Source organism: Danaus plexippus, chromosome Z, assembly GCF_018135715.1.
Source record: "Danaus plexippus chromosome Z, MEX_DaPlex, whole genome shotgun sequence".
Classification (NCBI taxonomy): Eukaryota; Metazoa; Arthropoda; class Insecta; order Lepidoptera; family Nymphalidae; genus Danaus; species Danaus plexippus.
In genome coordinates, this window is record NC_083559.1 from 12317013 (window position 1) to 12341169 (window position 24157).

The 24157-nt window shown below is 32.9% G+C and overlaps 2 protein-coding genes across 2 annotated transcripts; both read left to right on the forward strand.

Moving 5' to 3' along the window:
- The first annotated feature begins 512 nt into the window (after nt 1–512).
- Nucleotides 513–20669, forward strand: LOC116777370 (jmjC domain-containing histone demethylation protein 1). The gene is made up of 21 exons (XM_032670877.2): nt 513–663; nt 3345–3571; nt 12347–12458; nt 13185–13349; nt 13698–13833; nt 13935–14062; nt 14255–14404; nt 14579–14776; nt 15297–15456; nt 15995–16124; nt 16486–16609; nt 16712–16802; nt 16909–17063; nt 17388–17492; nt 17907–18006; nt 18088–18248; nt 18730–18894; nt 19308–19444; nt 19641–19929; nt 20205–20371; nt 20529–20669. Exons 1-21 carry the CDS (start codon nt 616–618, stop codon nt 20641–20643), a joined length of 3063 nt encoding a protein of 1020 aa, XP_032526768.2. The 5' UTR covers nt 513–615; the 3' UTR covers nt 20644–20669.
- Nucleotides 20644–22952, forward strand: LOC116777758 (prostatic spermine-binding protein; the record flags this gene model as incomplete). The annotated part of the gene is made up of 1 exon (XM_061526515.1): nt 20644–22952. A coding segment is annotated over one exon (450 nt), but the record flags the coding sequence as incomplete, so codon positions are not given.
- Between the last annotated feature and the right edge of the window lie 1205 nt (nt 22953–24157).

Consider the following 24157-nt stretch of genomic DNA (forward strand, 5'->3'; position numbering starts at 1 on the left):
ATGATCAAAACGCCCTCTAAAAGGCTTCAACCATTTGAAGAAGGAAAATTAACTAGATAACCGTGAATAATTTCCCGTTGACTTGTTATGTTTATATATATATATATTTATAATGGTATTTTTTTTTTGTTTGAAAATGATAAACCACCGTATTTCCCAATTTTAGTTTTAAATATTATTTCCTGCTATTTAAGACTTAAATACATTGCTAGAAGTTAATACAGTCACCCTCTCGCTATTTCGTTATAGATAACAAAAATTTTATAAATTAGCAATCGCAATACATGTTTTGTAAGATTGTATAACTATTTATTTACATACAGTGAAATAAAACCTTGTTCCTTAGTATAACTAGTTTATTTTAATTTACGAGCTCCAAGTTATATTCGCGATCTTTCAAAATTTCGCGCCATGAGCATAAATAAATAAACCAATAAGGCGCTCACAGTGGTGCCAACATACAGTAAATTGCCGGAGTGATTGCATGCCGCATTGTTGGCAGCAGTGTCGACTGTTGCAAATGGTGGATTGCGTTACTTTTTCTCGTGCTCCGTCTAAAATATTTACGTAAAATAGTGTTAATCTTGTGGTGCAGTGTTTCTGACTCTCAGAAACATGTCGGAAACACTGCCGAATAACAAAAAACAAGTTCCAAGGCAACTGGTGAGTGTTTATTGTTACATTTTTACGTATTTAGTCCCGGGTGACGCCATGGTGGCTTTATCTGGGATCACGTAAACATGAAATGGTGCATCGCTGCATCGTGTATCGATTTATGTAACTTATAGAAAAGTGTTAGAAAATGTATTTTAGGTAATAATGTATAATACTATTATAATCAGTGAGGGTCATCGGACTTGATTTTTTGTCACGCCGCGAGCAAGTTTAAAACGCGGCGGCCGTATGCATTCGCGCATGCGAGAAGGTGTCAAAATCTATAATAAATTCGCTTTCGAAGATCGCAGCATTGCGATGTAGCGACGTTGAGAATGAACGCCGCGTAAATTGCGCACAGCAGCAACGTCGTTATCGGGGCATACCTTGTGGGCATCTGGTAGGGACGAAGGCGTTATCCTCCCGCGACTGCGGAGGGCAGGGTGCCTGGGGCGTGCGCGCGACCACACGTCGAGACCGCTCGTAATCTAGTTTATTACTTAAATATCTTCCAACAAACAATTATACAGTGATGGCAAGATGAACGTCCAAAACATTGTTATGTATCCAACACAATTAATTTACTAAATGAATATCATCAGGCTTAAACTTGTCATCTACAAGTAAACAAAAACGAAAATAACACAAAACTTGTTGTTAGGTATGAGATATATTTGAAACAAAGAACTAGCTGTGAATATCTGAAACAACTTATGTATGAAACAAAGTGATAAAAGCACTCAACGGTTAAGCAAACTGTAAAACATGTATTATTATATAAGGTTATCATGAAGTTATATATATAAATACATTTTCAAAATCAGATATATAATTTAAAAAGTATGGATAATTTTACCTCACACAATTATCTCTACACAATCCGAGCAATAGTATTCAAATATGGTTACATTGTTTAAAACTGGTCAAGGTACCTACTATTTATTATTACAATAAAAATATATACCTATCAAAATATTTCTATTTGTAGAGATGAGTCTTGTTACATACATCATGGATAAAAGTTAAATTAATTAACTTATAAAACCTCTTCGGCTCGTGAAAATATATTATTTTATAGAGTAGGTATAGTATCGGGGCAGATGTATCAAATTCAGTCAAATGAAATATCAGTAAGAAAGTTATCAGATTAAATGAAAATGAAAATGAAAAATAATTACCAAATTAAAAAAAGTTTTTTTGTATAGTGATTGAAATGTTGAAATATATTACAGTTACAGAATGACTTCAAGAAAATTAATGATATATATATATTATAAATAAATTTTTATTCTATTTAATTGTTTTAAATATTCACCTTGAAAGAATAATAAGGCATTGATTAAATTTTATTAGTATCATTATCATGAAAACCAAGTCTGTAATTGAATTTCATGTAAAGGATTGAAAGAAATAAATTTTGTCAAAATATTTAATAAATCTGTTATAAGTCTCAATAAAGTCTATATGTAATCAAATGATAAATAAAAATGTTTCAATATAAGTAAATAATTAAGACATATAAATCCAACTGTTACCAGAAGTCAAAAGTACCAAATAAAAACTAGCTAATTGAAAATGTTCATTTTAGATATTTTATCATATTATTCTTCCAATTAGTGAAAACGAATATTTAAACTTGTTTGAGGAAATATCCTCTGACAACATTTTGTTCCTCAATAACTGATCTATGGTGAAGTTAAATATTAACTGGGTCCCTAAATCGACCCGTAATGTTTGAACCCCACGCCATTGTACACATGCCCATCATACATGAAATGTTATGTAAGTTTTCCCAATAAAACACTTATTATTAATTATATGTCGATTGTAAAAAGTTTCGCTACTGATTTTATATTTAAAAGCAGTAAGAGCATTGTACGTAACTTTTTCGCCTACCGCATTGATATCGTCATCCACATATACAGTTTCAGTGTGTAATATTCACTTATATAGAACAGCTGATCGAGACCTCCCCAGAGAGATGAAAAACGTGTTGTTTAACTAACGTAAAGACATGTGTTGTTAATGTTTAAATCGTAAACCGATATATTTATACGCAGTTTTAATAACACTTTCGATTTGCCAATTTGTTGTAATTTCCTCTCTAACATTTCTATTTACTAACTAAACTAAACAAGTTAAATACCCTTCACGATATTTATGCAAAAATTTCAGGACGATCGGTTGCTTAGTTAAAACTTAAAGGCGTTACAAAACAAATTCACACTGGCGACTATACTGTTCTATTAGTTTTCTACTGTTCTGATTCCCGGTTAGTCGATAGGGTTGCTATAATTAGGTTTAAACTCTTTGTACTCAAGGACCAATTCGTTTCAGCTAATTATTCAATGTTAAAGAACATTCATTTTTTTTTTGTAATGACAACCTTTAGAGTCTAAAACATCACAAAAATAAACATGATAATAGAGAAGCTTTATTTAATCTAATGTTATGTAACGTTAAAATTTTCTACGTATGCTCTGTTTTGGGTTTTCTTTTCAAATATAGAAAGATTTTGGTAGTTAATTCGTCAATTGTTAAATACTTCCTTGCCAACTAGACTTGGGATTGAAGTATGCATCATAAAAATGTCTACTAGTTTTTTATATTATCACAGTGTAAAGGCTAACATACTATTGTGTCAGCTTTATATTTAGAAAAGTAAGTAAAGTTAATATATATTGTTACAGAGAGAAAGGAAACAGCGTAAGCTCTATTCAGATGAGTGGGCGCTGGGTGACGACGAGGCGGAGGGCGGGCGGGGCTTCTCGCTCGCTGACAAGTTGGAGAGTCCGCGCTTCGAGCATGCTGGGGCTGTACTGGAGATGAACGGTGCTGAACTCACAGTGGCCTACCTCCAGAAACATGGCTTCACAACCCCATTGCTTTTCAAAGAGAAACTTGGGTTGGGTTTAAGGTGAGATAAAATCCATACTTTCTTCGTCTTTACAATCGGCCGTCAATATTCGTTAAGCCAATGAAATGGAAAAAGAGTGGGAGATAATTTTCATAACAAATAACGTCATGCCCTGATCTGTTAAATAAAATAAATTAAGTTTTATTTTAATACCAATCTATTGAGATAACACCGTGTTAAACAATTTATTAAACCACGCAGATTAAATTTATTAGTTAGGAATTTGTGTACAAACATTTGAATGACTAGCAGTACTTATTAAGGATTATTGATGCATCCATGTTGTAATCCGATTCATTCATGATTAAATTATTATTATTATCCGGTATAATCTCTGCAAATGTTAGAGAGCATATTTAGCTTGGTACGAAGTATTCGTATTAAATCGAATCGGAATTTATGGCGTAGAAATTCAGTGTCATATATTCAGTATGATAAATATCGTTAAGCAATAAATTCCGCTGAGATGGTATTCAGTTTTGGTCTTCTAATGAAAATTTTAATAATATATATTACCCGCAATTTCTTTATGATCGCTGATTTATAATCGAGATGAGTTTTTTTTTCTACCAAAGCACATAGCTTTAAATGACTCCCAGCTGTGTAGATAACTTATATACCTACAAAAAATACCAGAATATTTTCAGACATGGAAGTTTATTTGTATTGGTAGCTCTATGAAAAACGTTAAACGTCAACTGTCAAACGACTTCTTGTTTTTTTTCTTTTGACATTGGCAAATGTTCACAAATTCAGTGTGAAAGTTGCCATAGCAAAAATAAAATAAAAAGATATTGGTTTTGACGACACAGTCAAAAACCTAAAAAAAAACAGAAAGGCGACATTGTACTATTGCAAGATTGTTATTTTGGTTTTAAGGCAATTAAAGTTATTTACATAAAGTTGTCAATGGAAGAGTTAAATTTTGCATTTTATGAATATACAAAAGGATGTTTTTTAAGAAGATGTCTGTATGTGTGTTTGTGTGCATATCTGTTTCTGAAATCGTAGCTCACAAACGGATCGACCGGTTTTGATGCGGTTTTGTTAATTTGAAAGCCAGTTTGCTCGTGACCTTTCCTGTTTCTTAGCCATGTTTAGTCAATGTCTATGAAGAAGTTAAAGATTTCCAAAATATATACTGTAGTATTAATATAAACTCTTTTCCAACATGATGAGGAATTGTTGGCCTATAATTACTAGATTAAGTACTCAGGCGTGCCATTATAGTTGTTAAACGACAATTAATACGCCGAGATTTTAATGTAATAAAATTTTGTGTTCCAAAATTTTCAGTAACATTTTATAGAAACGATGATCGTTTTTAACTACAGAGAAATTTCCTACGCGCTGAATTCATGTTTGGAACAGATGTCTGTGAATATAGGATTTACAGGATTTACAGTATAGGTGCGGGAATTCCTATTGCATGATTTCACGGTATAACCAATAAAAAATAAAGTCCATCCAAAAATCACACACGATTTTTCGATCAAACTAAACAGTATTAAAACTGTATTTTAAAAAAAATATATATTTGTATATTCGATGAAAGTTTTAAATAAAAAAAATGTTTTAATAACTGATATGCGTAGGTTTTTATATTGGATAGCATCAGTAAATATGTACAGCGGTATAATTAATTTTGAGGAATAATAAAAGTAGTAATTAATTTTTGAATTGTTATATCTAGTTCAGCCATAAGTTCTGTTACGAATAAAAATGCATTTCCTTTTCAAATGTAGTAAAGTAATGATATTAAAATTCATACAAGCATATTTATTTAGTTCTCAGCAAAGAATAAAAAAGTATCTTTTCGAAATGGCCAGCTTTGGCTTTTACACATGCCTTTAATCTCTTTGGCCACGAATATAGAGTGCATTAGTACAGCACTAATGCACTTTTTCCAAGAGCAATTTCGCCTAAAATTGTCGCCTTGTCGCTTACAGGACATGTACTCTAAATCTGCGTTTAATTTGAAGTTTAAAGGGTCGAGTTCTGGTGTAGTGAAGTACAGTCTTAAGCCTTTATAAAGTCTGGAATATTAATTTGAAGCCCGACTTGGTTAGTTCGTGCCTTTTGACCAGATGTAGAGTCCTGTTGGAAAGACATCAGAATATTTTTAAGAAGGGTATTGCTAAGATTATTATTTCACAACATGATCCATGACGGTATCTTAATACACTGAGCTGAAGTTTCCATTCTTTTTTCACGAATATACAGTTGTGACTCCTTGATAAGACACGCCCTACAAGACTATCACTGACGCAGGATGATGACCATGTTGTATTTTTTCTACCACTTGAGGCAGCTTTAGTACTGTGATTGTACACTTTATCATTTTTCTTAGTGTAATTCAACTGTGAAAAATTTCTTTCATCGGTATAGAGGATATTTATGTGCCTTTCACCTCCGTCACTCGACAGAAGGCGTTTGATCGATCCACACTCTATTATAATAAAGATTGACTTAGGGGATGTCCTGTACATCGACGATAAGCACCGAGCTTCAGGTCATGTTTTATAATACGCTACAGAATCCTAGGGTTAATATTCATTTTTAGAGAAAAGATGTTTAGCTTCCTAATGGGGTCTGGACGAATGCTGGATTTAAAAGTAGTAAAAGCCTTTTCAGTTCTAACAGCACGGAGCTGTTCCGAAATTTTCTGGTCTTCGAAAGACGAAGTGTTGTAACTGTTGATAGTTCATGAAGACTGCTACCAACCCAACTACATAAAACACCTTGTGCAAGGCGACCACTGCAATCTTATTTTATTTACACCCCATACCATAACGTCATTTGATAATGAACACGAAAAATTCCAAATACAAATGGATTAAAAATTGGAAAAACAAAAAACAGTTTTATGTACCAGTATTTATGACCATACTGGTTTTATAAATACATAATTTTTCGACTGATATTTTATATCAGATATAGAAATTGAATTACCGGATTTGTTTTAATTGTTAAGTTTTATTGTATTAAAAGTAACTGTGCCTTCAAATATATTAATAACATCCATCAATTGTTCACTTGTGTCAGCTTAAGACGAAACAGGAAGTCGTTGAGGGAGTTTATTTGCGATAAATGTCAGCCTATTATTCAGTTTAGAATTATATTCGATAATGATCGGTATATTAAAATTAAAATATATATACGTTATTAAAGTTATTCATATATGTATTTGTTTATATTGTGTTTAGTATAAGTTGGAAACCTTCAGTTGGTTGACTTGTGTTACGAATGAACTAGAATGGACAAGCTTTCGTTGGTTACAAAACTCATACAAGGGTACGGTACTGTAAAACAAATATTTATCGAATCTTTCACGTTTCGTTGCGTGTAAAGGTCATGTCTTTGGGTATTGAGCATGTTCACGGTCTCAATATATGTAGACATTAAACACACACACACAAACACACACCCATATATACATATATATGTAAAGTAATTTAAACCATTAATTTTATTCATTAGTTTTTCTGGTAATCGCATGTTATTCCTCAATCCATAAATAATATCCAAGTACGAAATTTTGTCTTTGTAAAATTTTGGCTATTTTTTTTAAGCAATTAATTTTATTAGTTTTTGAGTGTGAGGACAATCTCAAGCATAATATATATATATATATATATATATAATAGCAACAAAATAAAATAAAAAAGAGAACATAAGAAACTATGACACCCTGTTATAAATGACGGCCCTTGAATCATTATTAATATACTGCCATACCAATGAAATTGTTAAATAAAAAAACTATAAAACTTGACTGTTATCGTTATTTATTTTCCAGATTCACAATTAAAATTCATTTAAATAAATGTATTTTCTAATTTCAATTAACGGTTCTTTCCGTTCGTTAACTTCATTCATAAAAACACACACACACACACACACACACACACACATATATATATATATATATATATATATATATATATATATATATATACACACAATATGTTTTTTCTATTTTCCATAGCAAATATTTTTGTTTATAAAACACTTGTATTGAAAAAGTTTGTTGTGTTCATTTTCATGTAAACCGAATGAATGTATTTTCAAACTCTTATCTAGTTTTTCAATTTTTCCGTTTGGTATATTCGTGACTGTTGTATAAATAAAAAATATATTTTTTTCTCATTTTTCGCTTAAATCATTCAATCCTACAATACTGTGTATATTTTTTACTAACCGTCCGCTGGAATTCAAACAGTCTCATGTTAAAAACATAAAATGTAGAATCTATGTCATTAAAATTATATCATTTGCTGATATCGTCGTCTTATCAATCGGAACAAACTAGCTCAGGCCCTTTTATTCGAAGTTGGCTGTGTCATATAATAAATAGATTAATATTTTTCAATACCGTCTGTCTGTACATTAATAAACGGTTTTCAATTCAAATAACTAGCCCCAAGAGAGTTAATTATGACGATTGCGGACTTTAAAGGAACACTTTGTTATTATTAAAATTCCCGGGAAAGGGCTGTATAGAGGCGATAACTATTTTTCCTGTCTGTACAACAAAGTAAACAGTATTTTTGTTCGATGGAATTAATATTTTCATGTTTTTATTATTATTATTGTTTTATAATCTGTATATTGTGTGGTGTTATAAATTTGTCATTATAATTACTCGTCACTCGGTGTTTTGATATTTTTTTAATGGAAATTTACTAAGCACTTAGAATTGGAAATTCTACAAACGTTATATGCATATAGGATAAAACGTCCCTTACATGGTGCTCTAAAAATTCTCTATAATCTAGTTATAGCCCAATCATGTCAATTTAGACGTTACACGATTTTCCTCTGACAAAGAGATATGGACATAGTCGGACAGACAGAGACGAGGAAGAAAAGTTTGTTTATATGAAAATGTAACTTAAGTGAATATAAGTACTTTACGACATGGTCATTTTAAAATTATTGCATTACATTTATATAAATTTATATACTTACATTTAATCAAGTGATTTTTAATGTACAAAAATTTCAGTGACATCCATATTGTGGTGGAGATTAAATAAACAAAAAACTATACTTGTGTATAAAATAAAGTCATTGAAATTAAAATCAGTGACGCGCTTCAATGAGAAGAGTAAAAGCTGAGTGGATCGATAGATTTTTTACAGTTTGTATGACTTTTGAAGCTCGGCAGTTTCTATAGCAGCATATATCTAGTGAATGTAAGTGTGGATGGAAATTAGGGTGCGAATTGATTGGATCACAGCAAGCGAGCGTGGCGGGGAGATGTTGAAATTTTATTCGATATTATAAATCATAATTTATTTATTGTAAGTACCTTCTCCATGCGAGAAGAGGCTTATGCTCAGCAGTGGGCTTCCGATAGGCTGATTATGATGATGAAGTAAATTCTAGATTAACGTCTCCTCTACATCAAACGAACACCATAATATTTAATAGAAATGGTTTTGTTATTGTTGCAAATTACATATATTTATTTGTAAAATATATCCGTATAAAAAAATTCGACTCTGTAATTTTAGCGTTCTGACCTTACTCCTAAATCATGTTACGCAGTCCGCAGGCTGTGTGCATCGGAGCCTTTTCCAGGAACTGGCTGGAGCGGAAACAGCCAGATTCAATTATAGGTAGTCTATTGACGTAGGCAATATATGTGATGTACAGTGATGGAAAACTTCGTATCTACATAACGATATAGCTTTCATAGAATATTTAAATCAAACATTTTATTGGATGTATCGCATCGCGTATGACTTTACTACTTTTTTCTTATCAATAATGCATGTTGTCTCTCAGGAGTAGTGTAGCATGACATCGTATTGAGAAAAAAGAAATGTAATTATTTCATGTCCTCTATGATTAATCTTTGTGGATTTCCATGAAATCTTCTGTTTTTATTGATTTTTAAATGTTCTTACTCACACTTGCAATGCAGCTGTAATCAGACTGGGCTGATAGGTAATAAAGGATACTAGTATTATAGGCGTATAGTGTTTTTTTAAAGATTTAACGATTATTACAAATATATAACACAATATAAGTATTACGTCTGGAACTGAGATTGATCTTTAGGAAACTGAGTGTATTGTTTGTGTCCTAGCATGGACGATAGCAGTACTCCTACCACGAGTTTGCGTCATTAAACTGAACACTAAAAGTTTACAGTTAGTCTATCACTCATATATATATTGATGATATTTGTGCTAAGATTTATTAATGAAGAAGTGGACACTGTCTGTGCTTATGTTGACGATACAAACATTGATAAGCACATAGGTTTATAGGATCCGCGAAGATACTCTGTTTTTTAAACTCATAATTTTCCAGTAGGTACTGGTAATGTCCTTGTTTAACTATCACGTGATCGGAAGCACTTCAGATGCTATAATCGAATCGTAAATAATAATAATAATAATATAGAAGTAATAAAAAGAATAATAAAACTCTTATCTAATCTTAAATAAGTTAAAACATTTCCAGCGATGTAATTATATGAAAGCAGTTGCCGTATTCTAAAACATAATTTTCATCGTCTAACATGGGAAAACGCTTTTTTATTCAAATTCAAGTTTTGTCTCTAGTAAGGTTTTTTTTTTTTTGATTCAGCGCTCGCGATATAGGAGAGCTTTAAAATAAACCTGATGTTTTTCAGTTCACTATGATCGTTGCATATGACTATAAAACTTTAACAATTTAGCCTTTTGGCAACCGAACTCGTTGAGCGTATTTTTTGATTGGATGTCCATATGGTTGAGTTGCTAATAAAACTGAAATCTCGGTGTAATATAATTTCATCAAATGAATGCTGTAGCAGAATACGTTTACAAACACAGACACACAACATCTCAGCTACCGGCTTAGTGCTTGTAACAATCTAGACTATTCTACGACTACATATGTTCCTTGTAAATAATATTAGTTTGAATATATCAAGTTAAAAATTACGTAACATTAGTGCTATTATTATGTGATTGAATTATTTCTAATATTTATAATTTTTTATCTTGATAATATCAAAGGATATGTTTTGATCAAAATTTCATCGTGACATTATGCAATACAGTATTAGAAACAGAAAAATATTAATATTTGTAATTTTATTCGTACGTATTATATATGAAAATTTTTATATATTTTTTGTAATTCTCATCGGGATAGTATAACGTTGGAACGTATAAGTTATATTTATAGAGGTGGGTTAGAAACAGCTTTTTGCTAGATATAAGTGCAATGCGTTTAGCAGGTGCATGCAGTATGAACGAACACACCGGTTGATAACGGACGACATACATAATATAACTTTCGCTTGTCTGGATCTTAATTGGATGATGCTCTCTGTTAGATTTAACGTTTAGTTCTAGACGTCTGACCGACTTTTGTGTTCTGTGTTTTAAAAGTACGTTTGGCAATGACTGGAGTATTTTTATTCGGATTATTGTTTTATTGTGATACGACCTTTTGTCATCTACACTTAAAATACAACTGGCTGTACTTTAATTTTAAAATATAAAAAAAAAATATTTTTTTTAAATATTCCGAATAAAATATCGAATATACAATTGATAGTTGTCGTCATATACGAAATGCTACTAACTATTCTCACAATGGTTAAGGTTTTTTGTCCTGTCCTGCACGGTTTTATCAACTTGTTATCATAAATGGTAGTTATGTTAATAATTTAATCATAAAGTGCAATTAAGCACGCAAAGGTCAAATTATGTTTAACAATGAACCAGGTGTACCCTAAAGCTCTGACTATAGGCTCAAAGGCTTCTATTAATATTCAAGTGTTTGCACGTCGTTGGAACCAGGTTCCTGACACCGTGAAATTTCATAAATATTAAGTGATTAGTAACGGCTAGGCTTAACTTATGTAGCATAAGTTATGACCCTAGATTACTAGTTACTGCCTGCGGCTTGATCCGTTCACGGACGTAATGCGTTCATTCGTGTATGTTATGTTTTTATATTTCTGTTTTGGTAATATTAGGTGATAAATAATAATCACTACATTTTATAACTAGTATCATATTATATTTTTCTATATAAAAAAATCACGTATAATTTTGTTATCAACTAGAGATTCGACATTTAAAAAGTTCATATTTTTTATGTAACGGAACTTTTTCCCTTTTGGACAGAGAGCAATCAATACGGCGAAGGTTTAATATTAATATATTGAATTTAAATACATTTCTTGAATGTATGCAGCAGCGTCGAAATGCATATTAAAATACACGAACTAAGGAATGAATTTTTAATCAATCTCTAACTTCTACAGGCACACTCGACAGGCAGCCAATGTTGAAGTACCAAACCCTACTGTGGGGATTAAAATGAGCGGATCTGAATTGTACAGGCTATATATTTTTCATTCAATTGTACTCAATGGAAGAGTATCATAGATTAATTTTGTGAATCCGATTCCATTCGAACGGTCATTAATTAGGATACTGGCGATTGTTTGATCGGATTATGTGTTCGATGTTAAAACCGAAAGTTACGATCGATGTCATGAAAAAACATTGGATACGTGCGTCTTCCACGATCCCTAAGGGAAGACTGAGGTCTGCTGCGGTCTGAGGACTAGAGGTCTTTTGTAAGAAAATCATGTCGTAACCAATAAAAAAATACCTAGCGACATCAACTCATATAACAAAAAATGTTTTGTAATACAATATTAAACATTATTTGTTGTTGAAATGACTACATCCGGTGATTTTTTTTTGTATGTGTATGTTATTAAATTGTTTTGTATTCGACTTCCTTTGTCTACAGAGTGCCAACCAGCAACTTCACAGTTAACGATGTGCGCATGTGCGTCGGCTCGAGGCGGCTTCTCGACGTCATGGATGTTAACACACAGAAAAATATTGAAATGACAATGAAGGTAACTGAACAACCAAACTTGGAACACCCACAGGCGTAACTTATATTGAAGTTTTTTTTTTTATTACAACATTGGTTCTGATAAAACGTATAGAAACCAAGTAACTTTAAGTCCGAGCTTATCTTGAAAATGTTGTTTGAAGCATTTACAGATGAAAACTGTATTATTGTTTTATTATGACGTAGGTTCTGATAAATTAAATATATAAACTTGAGTTACTAAAACCGAGCTGATATGTTCTGTATTTAAAACCTTATCATATTTTTTGATAAAAATATGAAGTAACTTAAAAATGTCGGTGTAAGTTACAATAAAATATGTTACTATTAATTTTATTATGAAAATCAAGGATACAAAACTAAACCTAATCATAACGAAATATATAAAAAAAAATAATATAATACGTTATGAAACAACGGAGTTAGTTAAAATCATGTTTCACAAGAATTCATATAAGGAATTTTACTAGCGACATGTAAAATTCAAAAGAGCTCGCCGTACGCGTGTACATATTCAAAAGCCTTTCAAAGTGTAATGAGCAACCCGAGCGTGTGGTATTTCAGTAAAAATATTCAACGTACAGTTTGTAACTATGTTAAGTTTTATGTGTCAAAGTGGAACGTTTAAACGGTTTGAAATATAAAATTATTAAATGTTTACATATATCCGAGATTAGAAATTTTGACTTAGTGTTTATGTAACTTAGACGTAATATGTTATATGAAGGATTGGCAGCGTTACTATGACGACGAGAACAAGGAGAGGCTGCTGAATGTAATCTCGTTGGAGTTCTCACACACACGTCTCGAGAACTACGTCCAGGCGCCGCGTATTGTGAGACTTATTGACTGGGTGGATACAGTCTGGCCGAGACATTTGAAAGATCAACAGGTTACTATAGAAATTGATAATATTATTAGTGATGTGAAAATATTAACACATTTGATATGCGATAAGCCGATGATGTTTGTTTTGAAGTTGAAGCGCAACGGCGATGCGATGGCAAGTTCTCTATCAGATCGTTACACTGATGTATACACGGACCTATATCATATGTGATGTGTTACTGTGTTTAAAGATATACATAAAACTGTTCTTGTATACTTGCTAAAAATAAGTCTACTGTATTGCTCAGCCCGTGATTACCATGCTGCAAGCGTTTTATGAATGTACTCTTGCCATGCATGCCATGCGCATAGACATGCAGGCGATCATTATAAAGACGGTTGTCAATTTCAGACTGAATCGACGAACGCTTTGGATGAAATGATGTACCCGAAGGTCCAGAAGTATTGTCTCATGTCCGTCAAAGGTTGTTACACGGATTTCCACATCGACTTCGGCGGCACGTCAGTCTGGTACCACATATTGAGAGGTAATTATTTAAATTAATAAAGTGTATAAGACATAATAATAAAAACACACTTTTAATATGATATTTTAATTACTTATTAAAATCCTTTTATATATATCCAGGAGCAAAAGTATTCTGGCTTATTCCACCCACTGAAAAGAATCTCCAGCTGTACGAGAAGTGGGTGCTATCCGGGAAGCAATCGGACGTTTTCTTCGGTGACACGGTCGAAAAATGTATAAGAGTTCATGTGAGTAATGAACTAATAACGAACTACTATTACAATATACTCCAAACAAAATACCCCCTTTTTAATATTTAACCACACATATAACAGGTTACGAGATTAAAAGTAACAAACTCTTAAGTAGATTTATTACTATGTATCAAATTTGTTTTCAATCTGTTCATTGTTGTTAAGTATATATGAATATTTTTCTAGTTACAAGCCGGTTACACATTCTTCATACCGACCGGTTGGATACACGCTGTATACACACCGAGTGATTCACTCGTCTTCGGAGGCAACTTCCTGCATCAGTTCGGTATTGAGAAACAGTTGAAGATAGCTCAAGTCGAAGACGTCACTAAGGTAAGGATTTGTTGGCATTCATTGAATATTAAGCTAAAACGAATATCAAGCTTTGCGGTGTCTTATCATAGCGTTGCTGGGCGGCGAATATATGTAACAATGAATTGTATTAGGTTTGTGTTCGAGAAGCTATTTTATTCTAAGAGTTGATGTAATTTTGTATTCAATCCCCAGGTGCCTCAGAAGTTTCGTTATCCGTTTTTCACTGAGATGCTGTGGTATGTACTTGACCGGTACGTGAGCGCGCTTTTGGGGCGGTCGCACCTCGCTCAAGAGGGACAGCCCGCGCCCACGACGCCCACGACGCCCACGCCGCCCGCGCCGCCCAAGGAACATGTTCATCTCACGCAGAACGAACTTCACGGACTAAAAGTATGATTTAAATCAACACGATAACTCCGCCATTTTGAAAATAATCTTCTACTTTGTTATTTATATTTCGTCATAAAGTTTCTTTAAAAAATACAACGTTAAACTTAGCCAGCTTAATTGGTTCGAGTTTAATCACGACGGTTACATGTTTAAAATTTCTTTAGAAAGACAGTATTATTATACAATAATGAAGTTATGTCAATATTATTATAGGAAAAAGTGAACAAGCTATGAGGAAATTATTCTTCTACTTAACTACATTATTTAATATATAATACGATATGTTTGAATTATGGAAGCATTACAATTCATTGTAATTTAATTTTTGATACTGTGACAAAACAAAACAAAAAATTGTTAATGATGTTATATTCAAAAGAGTTTTCTAAAAGAAAGTAACAATTCTGAGAAATTTAATCTGAGAAACGCTGGCGTCTTGATAGTTACATCTACAATAATTACAATATACTCATATCTGGTATTAAAATATATAACAATAACTCCTGTTCTGTATTTCCAGGCTATAGTGGTATATCTTCATCAGCTCCCAGCAGCCCGTAAGTCAGTGCCCGAACTGCTAACGGATCCAATAGCATTGGTCCGTGATGTCCGTACTCTAGTGGAACAGCACAGGCATGATAAACAACAGCTAGCCATCACTGGTCTCCCATTACTTAAAGGTACAATAGTCATTAAAAGTATTATTATACTGGTTTGATATCAAGTTTGCTTGTTAAATAATTGAAAATTTACAGCTTTAACATCAGATGGGATAAAAATAATACATCTATATATACACAGACACATACATATGTTTTAAAGTAAAAGAGCATTTCAGTTTATGTACTTATCAGTGATTGTTTCGATTGATATACTAAACAAGTTAATAGTTTCTTTTTTATTTTATTACTAGATTTTTTTTTACATTATTTCAATTAAGTTGTTTATTCTTAAATAACGTAATGTAATTTTCAAGAAAATCCACATCATAATGAGAATAGAATATAAACAAAAAAATACTAACATGGGAATACTCAGTCCTCTAACGATATATGGCTCAAATATATCTTGTATATGTTAGAAAACATAATCTCCTACACCATCGTCAGACACTATGTGGACTAGGTAGGGTGATTGAACTGTAGAGAATGCGTTCAATCAAAACAAGTACTCTATACACTAACTTAATGTTCATGTATGTATATATGTTGTATCCAGGTCCAGACGAGCCGTTGTCCGGAGAGCGTCGTCAGTCAGGAGGTCGGGGAGGTCGTGGTGGTCATCGTGGTGGTCCCGCGCGACCACGGCCCGACCACGCCGCCAACGCGCCACGTCGTAGGCGGACCAGGTACCTAAAGAATACTAGCACATAGTTAAAGAACTACTTACATATATACAACAGAATTAAATTCACGAGACACGTCGAAAGAAATATGATAGCTATTAGATATTCAAAGCAGTATATAGTTGGTGGGTAGTTTTAAATGTAACAGATTTGTTTTCTGAGTGAACAGAATTACATTTTAAGCAATATAATCATAACAAACTTATATAAAGATATTTTCTACTCTACAAGTTCTTGTCAATTTATAAAATATTTCGAGAGAATATTTGTCAAATAATTAAATATGGCTTAAGAAATTGTAAATATATAGAAAAAAAATGTGTTGAATATTTTCAAAAAATAATTCATATTGTTTTGTATACAGATGCAAGAAATGTGAAGCCTGCCAGCGTACAGACTGTGGTGATTGCGTGTTTTGTCATGACATGGTTAAGTTCGGTGGTTTGGGGCGAGCCAAACAGACTTGCATCATGAGACAGTGTTTACAGGTATATACATTACAATGCTAACAATCAGACATGTATTAGAAAAAAAAGGTTGAGGTTTTATATGTTAAATATAATATCTAATAAATATGTTTCATCTCGCAGCCAATGCTACCAGTGACAGCTTCCTGCGCCGTGTGTCATCTGGACGGATGGATGCAGACACCTGTAGCACCGCAGGCTAAAGGCAATTCAGGTATTTTATAATTATGTGAAATAAATCAACTATTATTAAAGTCAGAGATGCATTGTTTAACTCGCACATATGTATGTAGCTTAATAATCTGTGAATGTGTCATCAGGTCGTAACGGTCCATCAGTCCTGCGGGAATGCTCTGTTTGCTACAGCATAGTTCATCCAGCGTGTGTCCCTCCCGGAGGACAGCTCAACGAGGACCTGCCTAACTCATGGGAGTGCCCCACATGCACCACCATGGGTCTCAACCACGACTATAAGGTGATAATATAAATATTTGTTGCTTCCTAAGCGAGTCGCGTAGAGTACTTGTTTTATGTTTTCAGTTATCAATAATATACCCACGGAAAAATTAATTTAGCAAGACCATATCAAATATGCTACCAATTCAACTTTAATTTTTTTTTACTAGTTAAGTTTCTATGAACTTTATGGTATGTCGTTATATTAAACAAATTTATTTAACTCAAACGAGGAGAACAGGCTTATCACACACAATTATTTCATGTATCATTGATATAAACGCATGTCGAGAAAAATAAATTAATATACAATTTAATGCTATGCATTACAAATATTTTCTAGCCACGTCACTTCCGAGCCCGACAAAAATCTTCAGACTTGCGTCGCATGAGCGTTGGATCGGATGCCAGTCAGCTGAGTCAACAACATAACACCACAACGGCACAGGTTCAGTAACTTTAAATATTAATAAGAGTTCTTTGATATATAAAATTAAGAAAAATAAAATTGTAAATATGATTTTCAATGAGAGTCCAAGTTGAGCAAATTCTGGTAGAGAAATACTTATTGATTTTTATCAAACGTAAAAGAAGATCCACTTTTTATATATATTTGCAAACATATAAATTAAGTACTAATATATGTAAATTAATTATAGTTGTGTGCAAAAATAGCTACTGGAAAATAATTGACTATTCACCAATCGAATTCATAAATGAAGTAGAGAAATAAAAATCAAAAGTAATAATTAAAAGAAGAACAATAAAAATAGTAATTGATAATTATGTAGCTTTTTCTTACAGACCAAAATTATATGTCAAGAGATTTTACTCTACTAAATTGTATATAATATGTTCGCAGACAAAATTACCAGCCCCACCTCCACCGGTGACTGTGAAGTCTGAGGCGGGATCAGACAGTGAAAGCAAACCTGAAAGCACTAACGTTAAATCAGAAGAAGGTACATTACTTATGATTTGAAAGTAAATAAACATATCCATCTATAATAAAAGCGATTAATAACAATATATGATGCATATAGAAATAAAACGCGAAGAAGATCCATCAGAAGCACCCGAGGCGGAGGGAGTTGAGTGGGAGCCGACGGCGAAGAAACGGCGAGCCAGCGATGAAGACGAGGCGCCTAAGAAACAAGCACTGAGAGCACATCTGGCGCTGCAGCTGACACACCATTCAGCTAAAGTAATAGTCATAATATATATGTATATATAGAGGCACTGTTTAAACTACCTTTTAATGAATGTATTACAAAACATTTCATTATGTGACTCTTTATCGCAAACGGATCAATCAGTCAATAGTTTCGTATATATTGAATTTGTTTTTTTTAATTTAATGGATGCTTGTAGCATAATACTTTTATATCTAGGGTCTAGTTTATGTCTGTCTAAATACTAGATATAGTAATAAGTATGTTATATAGTGTATATGAGAACCGAATTTTTATCATGAGAGATAATCTTACGGTAGCAATCATCTATTAAGATTGTATAAAATAATTTCTGTTCTCATCCACTTTGAAGATTAAAAGATGCTCATCAGTCAATTTACCACAAATCAATTTGCAATACTAATATATTATATAATATTTGTACGAATATAAATAAACGGTTATTCAATGTTTGGAGAAATGCTAAAATAATAAATGTATTGTTATATTTAGGCTTTAAAGAAACCAATATATCCTGTACGTCCGGCTCCTCTGAACGTGGCCAATGTGAGCGGTGCGTGGCTGGATCGAGGGGCGATGCTGCGTGTCTTCGCTAAGCTCACGCCACACGAACTGGCTACATGTGCCCTGGTCTGCAAGGCTTGGGCAGAGTATTCAGTACGTTGCATTAAACGATAATATAATATATTTAAAAGTCAAGATTCTGTCCATAAAGGAATTTTTTTAATTTTGGAAATAATATATATGTATATATCTTTTCGGATAACCTTTAGACTTTATAATTCCTTTCTTGGTTGTAAAAAGCATTTAAAAATTAGTGTCACTTAAATTTTGTTAAGAAGTCACAAGAACGTAAAAGTTAATGCTTAATAACTATCTTGGTTTAAACCAATACATCTTATATTTTCTTGAAATCTTTACAGATTTTGCTCATTCGTCTGCCTTCGATACGGTTTGCGTGCGAGGTTCTAATTAAGAAATTCTTTTTTTTCAATTTAAATCTATTTTCCTCGGTTGTATGTAGAACGTCTTCGAAGCATTAGTTATATGTCTTTGACTTTAATTTCTAGATGGACCCATCCCTATGGCGAAGTATGTCATTCGTTCAGGTGCGAGTGTCGGCGGCGCAGTTGGCGGGCATAGCAAGACGACAGCCGCTCAGTCTGGGACTCGAGTGGTGTCATCTAGCGAGACGACAACTCGCCTGGTACGTGTCAAATAGCAACACTCAGTTTAAAATTGTGGTTTATGATAAAACACTACAATTTTACTATATCTACTTATGTTCATAACTAATGTACAAGTATAAAATATATATGATAAACGATCAAAGGAAGCATTGATAAACTGTTTAGGATGATCACTTTAAAAATCTTTATATATAATATGTCCTTCAAATCCAGGTTATTGGCTCGTCTACCAGCCTTACGGTCGTTATCCTTGGCTGGTTCCCCGGCAGAGGCCGCTTTAGCTCTTCGCTCCAGTACATGTCCGCCCTTGACAGCCCTGGATTTATCTTTCGCTAGATGTTTAGATGATGCTAAATTACGAGGAATTCTAGCACCTCCTGAGAACTCTAGACCGGGAGGCGGAGCCAGGTCAGGAACCGAGCCTTCAAGGTTGGCAGCACTGGCTGTTCTACGTCTACCAGGAACTGACATCACCGACGTTGCCATGTTGTATATTGTACAGGTAAAAAATAAAAATGCTTTATATATAATAAAATATAGATATATTTACTCTCATTTATTAGGCGACACAATTATTCAGTTTCTGATATATAATTTATAAAAATTTCTAACCCTGGCGTCTGTAGCTCCATTGCAAGATTTCAAAAAAGAAAATTAAGAAATAGTTAGCATTACAAAATAAATAACCTTATTTGTCTGACGTAAATCGTCGGCTATCCACTATAACTAATCAGCCTTATTGCGATCAACTAATATAATTATTTATCTGTATCGAAGGCTCTTCCCAAGTTATGCGAGCTGGATGCTTCATCCTGTGCCCGTCTAACAGACGCTGGCGCGGCTCAGCTCGCGCTGCACGGCTTGCAGCGACTTTCGCTGGCGGGCTGCAGGCTGCTAACAGAGGCCGCATTGGACCATCTCGCAAGATGCCCTAACCTAGTTAGGTGAGGAAGAATATATACATGTATTATCAGTCTATAGATCATATGTTATGTAGAAATGACCTGCTCGTTGTTTAATATACATTCAGTTGACCCTCACAGCTGCTATGTCTAATTGTAATTTTAATTGTAATCAAATTAAAAATTTTAATATTTACAGGCTGGACCTCCGACATGTACCACTTGTGTCTACACAGGCTGTCATCAAGTTCGCAGCCAAAGCTAAACATAACCTCCATGTTAAGGATGTTAAGTTGGTGGAGTTGAGAACCTGATCCGAGGACCAGCCCCAAGGGGCTGGGACAGATGCTGTCGATAATGTGGACAATATAGACAATGTGGACAATTTAGTCAGTGTTGATAATGTGGATAACATGGACAATTTGGATAGTGTGGACCTTGTGGATAATTTGGATGATATGGATGACTTAGATGATTTGGATGATTTGGATGATTTGGATGATTTGGATGATGTGGATGATATGGATGATGTCAATGATGAAGATGATGCGGATGACGCGCAGAATGTGGATGATGTGGATGATGTCAATGATGAAGATGATGCGGATGACGCGCAGAATGTGGATGATGTGGATGATGTGGATGATGCGGATGATGCAGATGATGCGGATGATGCGGATGATGCGGATGATGCGGATGACGTGGAAGATGTGGATCATTCGGATGATTCGGATGACGTGGATGAATCAAGCAACTCAAAGTGAAGCGAAAGTGTATGTGTTGGTTGCAAATGAGCTTATAGTGGTATCGTGATATTGATTAACCCAACTGCAGACTTTGTTTTGTATGATGTCTTATTAATACTCAATAGATGCTTAGGACATAAATTAATTATCAGTTTTCAAAGTCTTGTGTACACAAACAGCTGATTATACAGAATTGAAAAGGTTTGATTAAATCTCTGAACATTAACTTTGAGATATTATTATTAAGACATTTTGCATAACATATCAATGTTTCTAAGTTATGAAATTCTAAATTCAAAGAGTGCAAAGACTTCAGTTAATGTAGAATATGTTGAAGTTGAGAAGTTATAAATATAAGATAATTAATTATAAATAGATGCCACGTTATTAATATAGCTCCAGTGTGGATTATCTTTATTCATATTTTGGTATTTTCAAATATTGTTTGCAATATATACCACACCATTTGTACGACACCAAATAATAGATTAAACATAAATAATTGTAAACATTTCAATAACTATACATTGATTTTAAATATCTGTTATAAAGATGATTTCATTGTGTGTTAAACATTTTCAATCTTACGTCTATGAACATTAATTTTACTGCTGGTTAAAGTGAGTGCCAATTCTGTGGTTATTTTATATGAGCACATATTATACAGCACAATGTAAATGACTTATTGAAGGTTAAAAAATTATAATTTTATTGCATGCTGTTGCAACGGTATATATTTTATTGTTATTTTTTTTTTTTTAATTTATGAGTATTTCTTTATGTTCCATTCATGCAGACAGCTATTTCGTTTTATATAATTTCTCTGTGGATATTTTTTTTTTATTATCTGTAAATATTGATGTTAATATTGTCGTTGTATACCTATCCTGTTGGTGTACACACAATTCATGCATCTAATAAATGTAATAATTAAGTTAAATTAGTATTTTGTCATAAGAATATTTTTATTAAGGATTATTCAATACTTTACCACATATTACCTACTGACTTAAAAAATATATTGTAAATATTAACATATTTATTGCACTGCAACAAAATGCACACTTTTATTTTAGTTTCATGACAATTGAAAATTGCTTGTATTCTATTTAGTTCTAGTCGCTTATTAATTTTTAGGCATTGTTTAAATAATTACTGTAGTGGGGGTGACCAAAAAAAAAAAAAAAGAATGCAAATTTCTTTCATTATGATTGAGGCTAATTTTGAAAAATTGTTTCTGATTTCATATTAAGTATGTATAAATTAAAATTAAATCAACTTGTAAATAATGAATCGACGTGTATCACAATTTTTACAATCAACATTGGTTTTAATAGGAAGTTACAAAGGTTTTGTCAGATTTGATATGTACAATACATAGTAATAAGTGAAGACCAGTGGTCGCAGTATGTAAGGTCGGAGGGCCGCCTATAGTATTAGAATAGTGAAATATAATCTTATCTATTCACCATAACCGTACGACATTCAGAAAACTATACTTGACAAAATTTTAACATATAAAATATCGTAATGGTATTTTTTATATAAAATTTTGCCATGTGTAAGTTTTTGTTTGAAGTGTATTTAGATTTAAGAATTGTGTGCCTCCGTGTATAAACAGATAATTATATGAAGGATGGTAAACATCTAAGTGATGAATGTTTTATTGAACTTATGTAACATAGATATTATATAGTATGTAAGGATCGCCTTCGGGATAAGAGACTTGTTTTGTATGGAGCGGCAACACGTACACATGTATGTGATATTATGGCTAGGAGCTGACGATGTTATGGGAATTGATTGGTTTGAGGCGTAACATTGTATCATTGGTTACCATAAGCACTTATAGTATTTGAAATAAATATTTACATTGATTTTTGACTTTTTGTTTAATCTTTCGATCTATAGGCTTGTGTCGATGTATTCTTAATTATCTAATAGTTGCATGTATTTGTCATTATAATGTTCTAGGATATAAATTAAGTGTAGATTTTCGGAGTAGGGGCCCGCCATTTTCGCAACTAATATTTTTTTGTTTTTTCTAAAGGATTTATATACATGTATGTCTGGAGCGTCAATTTAATTAATATAGATGACGTTGCAGATTGTAATTTTAGAAACTCTTGGCTCTAGTTCTTGTTGACTTATAAATTGTTTATTAATCTGCGCAGTATATTTTAGTGCTGCATATATATATGTTATCATTGTTTTATTATTAAAAGTTTTTAAAATGTCCACAATTAAAGTGCCCACAGTCTTGACACGGGTGTTGGGCCTATTAAATGAATTTCTTAGAAATAGCAGTTCTCAATTTATATCGAGCCGTGTGCTTAAGATAAGAATTACCTTAGTTTTATAGTTACATGTTCTACAAAATCTTTTATCTTTTATTTTTAAGTCATCTAGTTGCTGCGTTTCATACATTTATTGGAATCTGTTTAGTTTTCCGAATGCTCTACTGTTGTTTCGATTTTAGGGCTCTTACGTTACGTTCTGAATTTAGGTATGACAGAGTTGGTTTGTTCAGCTTCAGTCTCACTTTCTCCTATCCTTCATTATCGTCTTCGATCTGCGATAAGTTAAGATTATTTTAAAGAAGTTATTGAAGTGAAACTTCCAACGAGGTTGCGTTAAAGGTTTAACGTTCCGTGGGAGGGGGGGGGGGTGTTTAAAATAGACAAAGCGAGAGGGAATCCGTTACGCTCGATCGCATGCGAGCAATCAATTGTGACGTGTAAGCAACGTTAATAAAGTTTATGTTAATGAAACCCTAGGAATTTCTTGAACATCAATTTCTACCACTACCTGTTTTCATTCCAACATCACAAAGTTTCGCTTCTTAGCGGAGAGACTCCACACACAATAATTTGTTTTTCTTAAAGTGATTTTAAAAGAAACAAATTACTGTAGTCATTTAAGAAATAAGAATCTTTACGGACGAAGTTGAAAGGTTTCATAACAGTAGGCTTAGTACAAGTTTGCATTACTACACTACAATATAATCTTTCAACATTTTCTCATTAAAAAACAAAACTTTGCAAAGCTTTTAACCCTTCAAATTTAGTGTGACGACTCATAC

What these genes read in the sequence shown, in the direction of transcription:
- LOC116777370 (XM_032670877.2), top strand. Translation starts at nt 616, where the DNA reads ATGTCGGAAACACTGCCGAATAACAAAAAACAAGTTCCAAGGCAACTG. An exon ending in TGGTCTCCCATTACTTAAAG is followed by an intron (nt 15,457 to 15,994) that starts GTACAATAGTCA and finishes TGTTGTATCCAG; the next exon opens with GTCCAGACGAGCCGTTGTCC. An exon ending in TCATGAGACAGTGTTTACAG is followed by an intron (nt 16,610 to 16,711) that starts GTATATACATTA and finishes TTCATCTCGCAG; the next exon opens with CCAATGCTACCAGTGACAGC.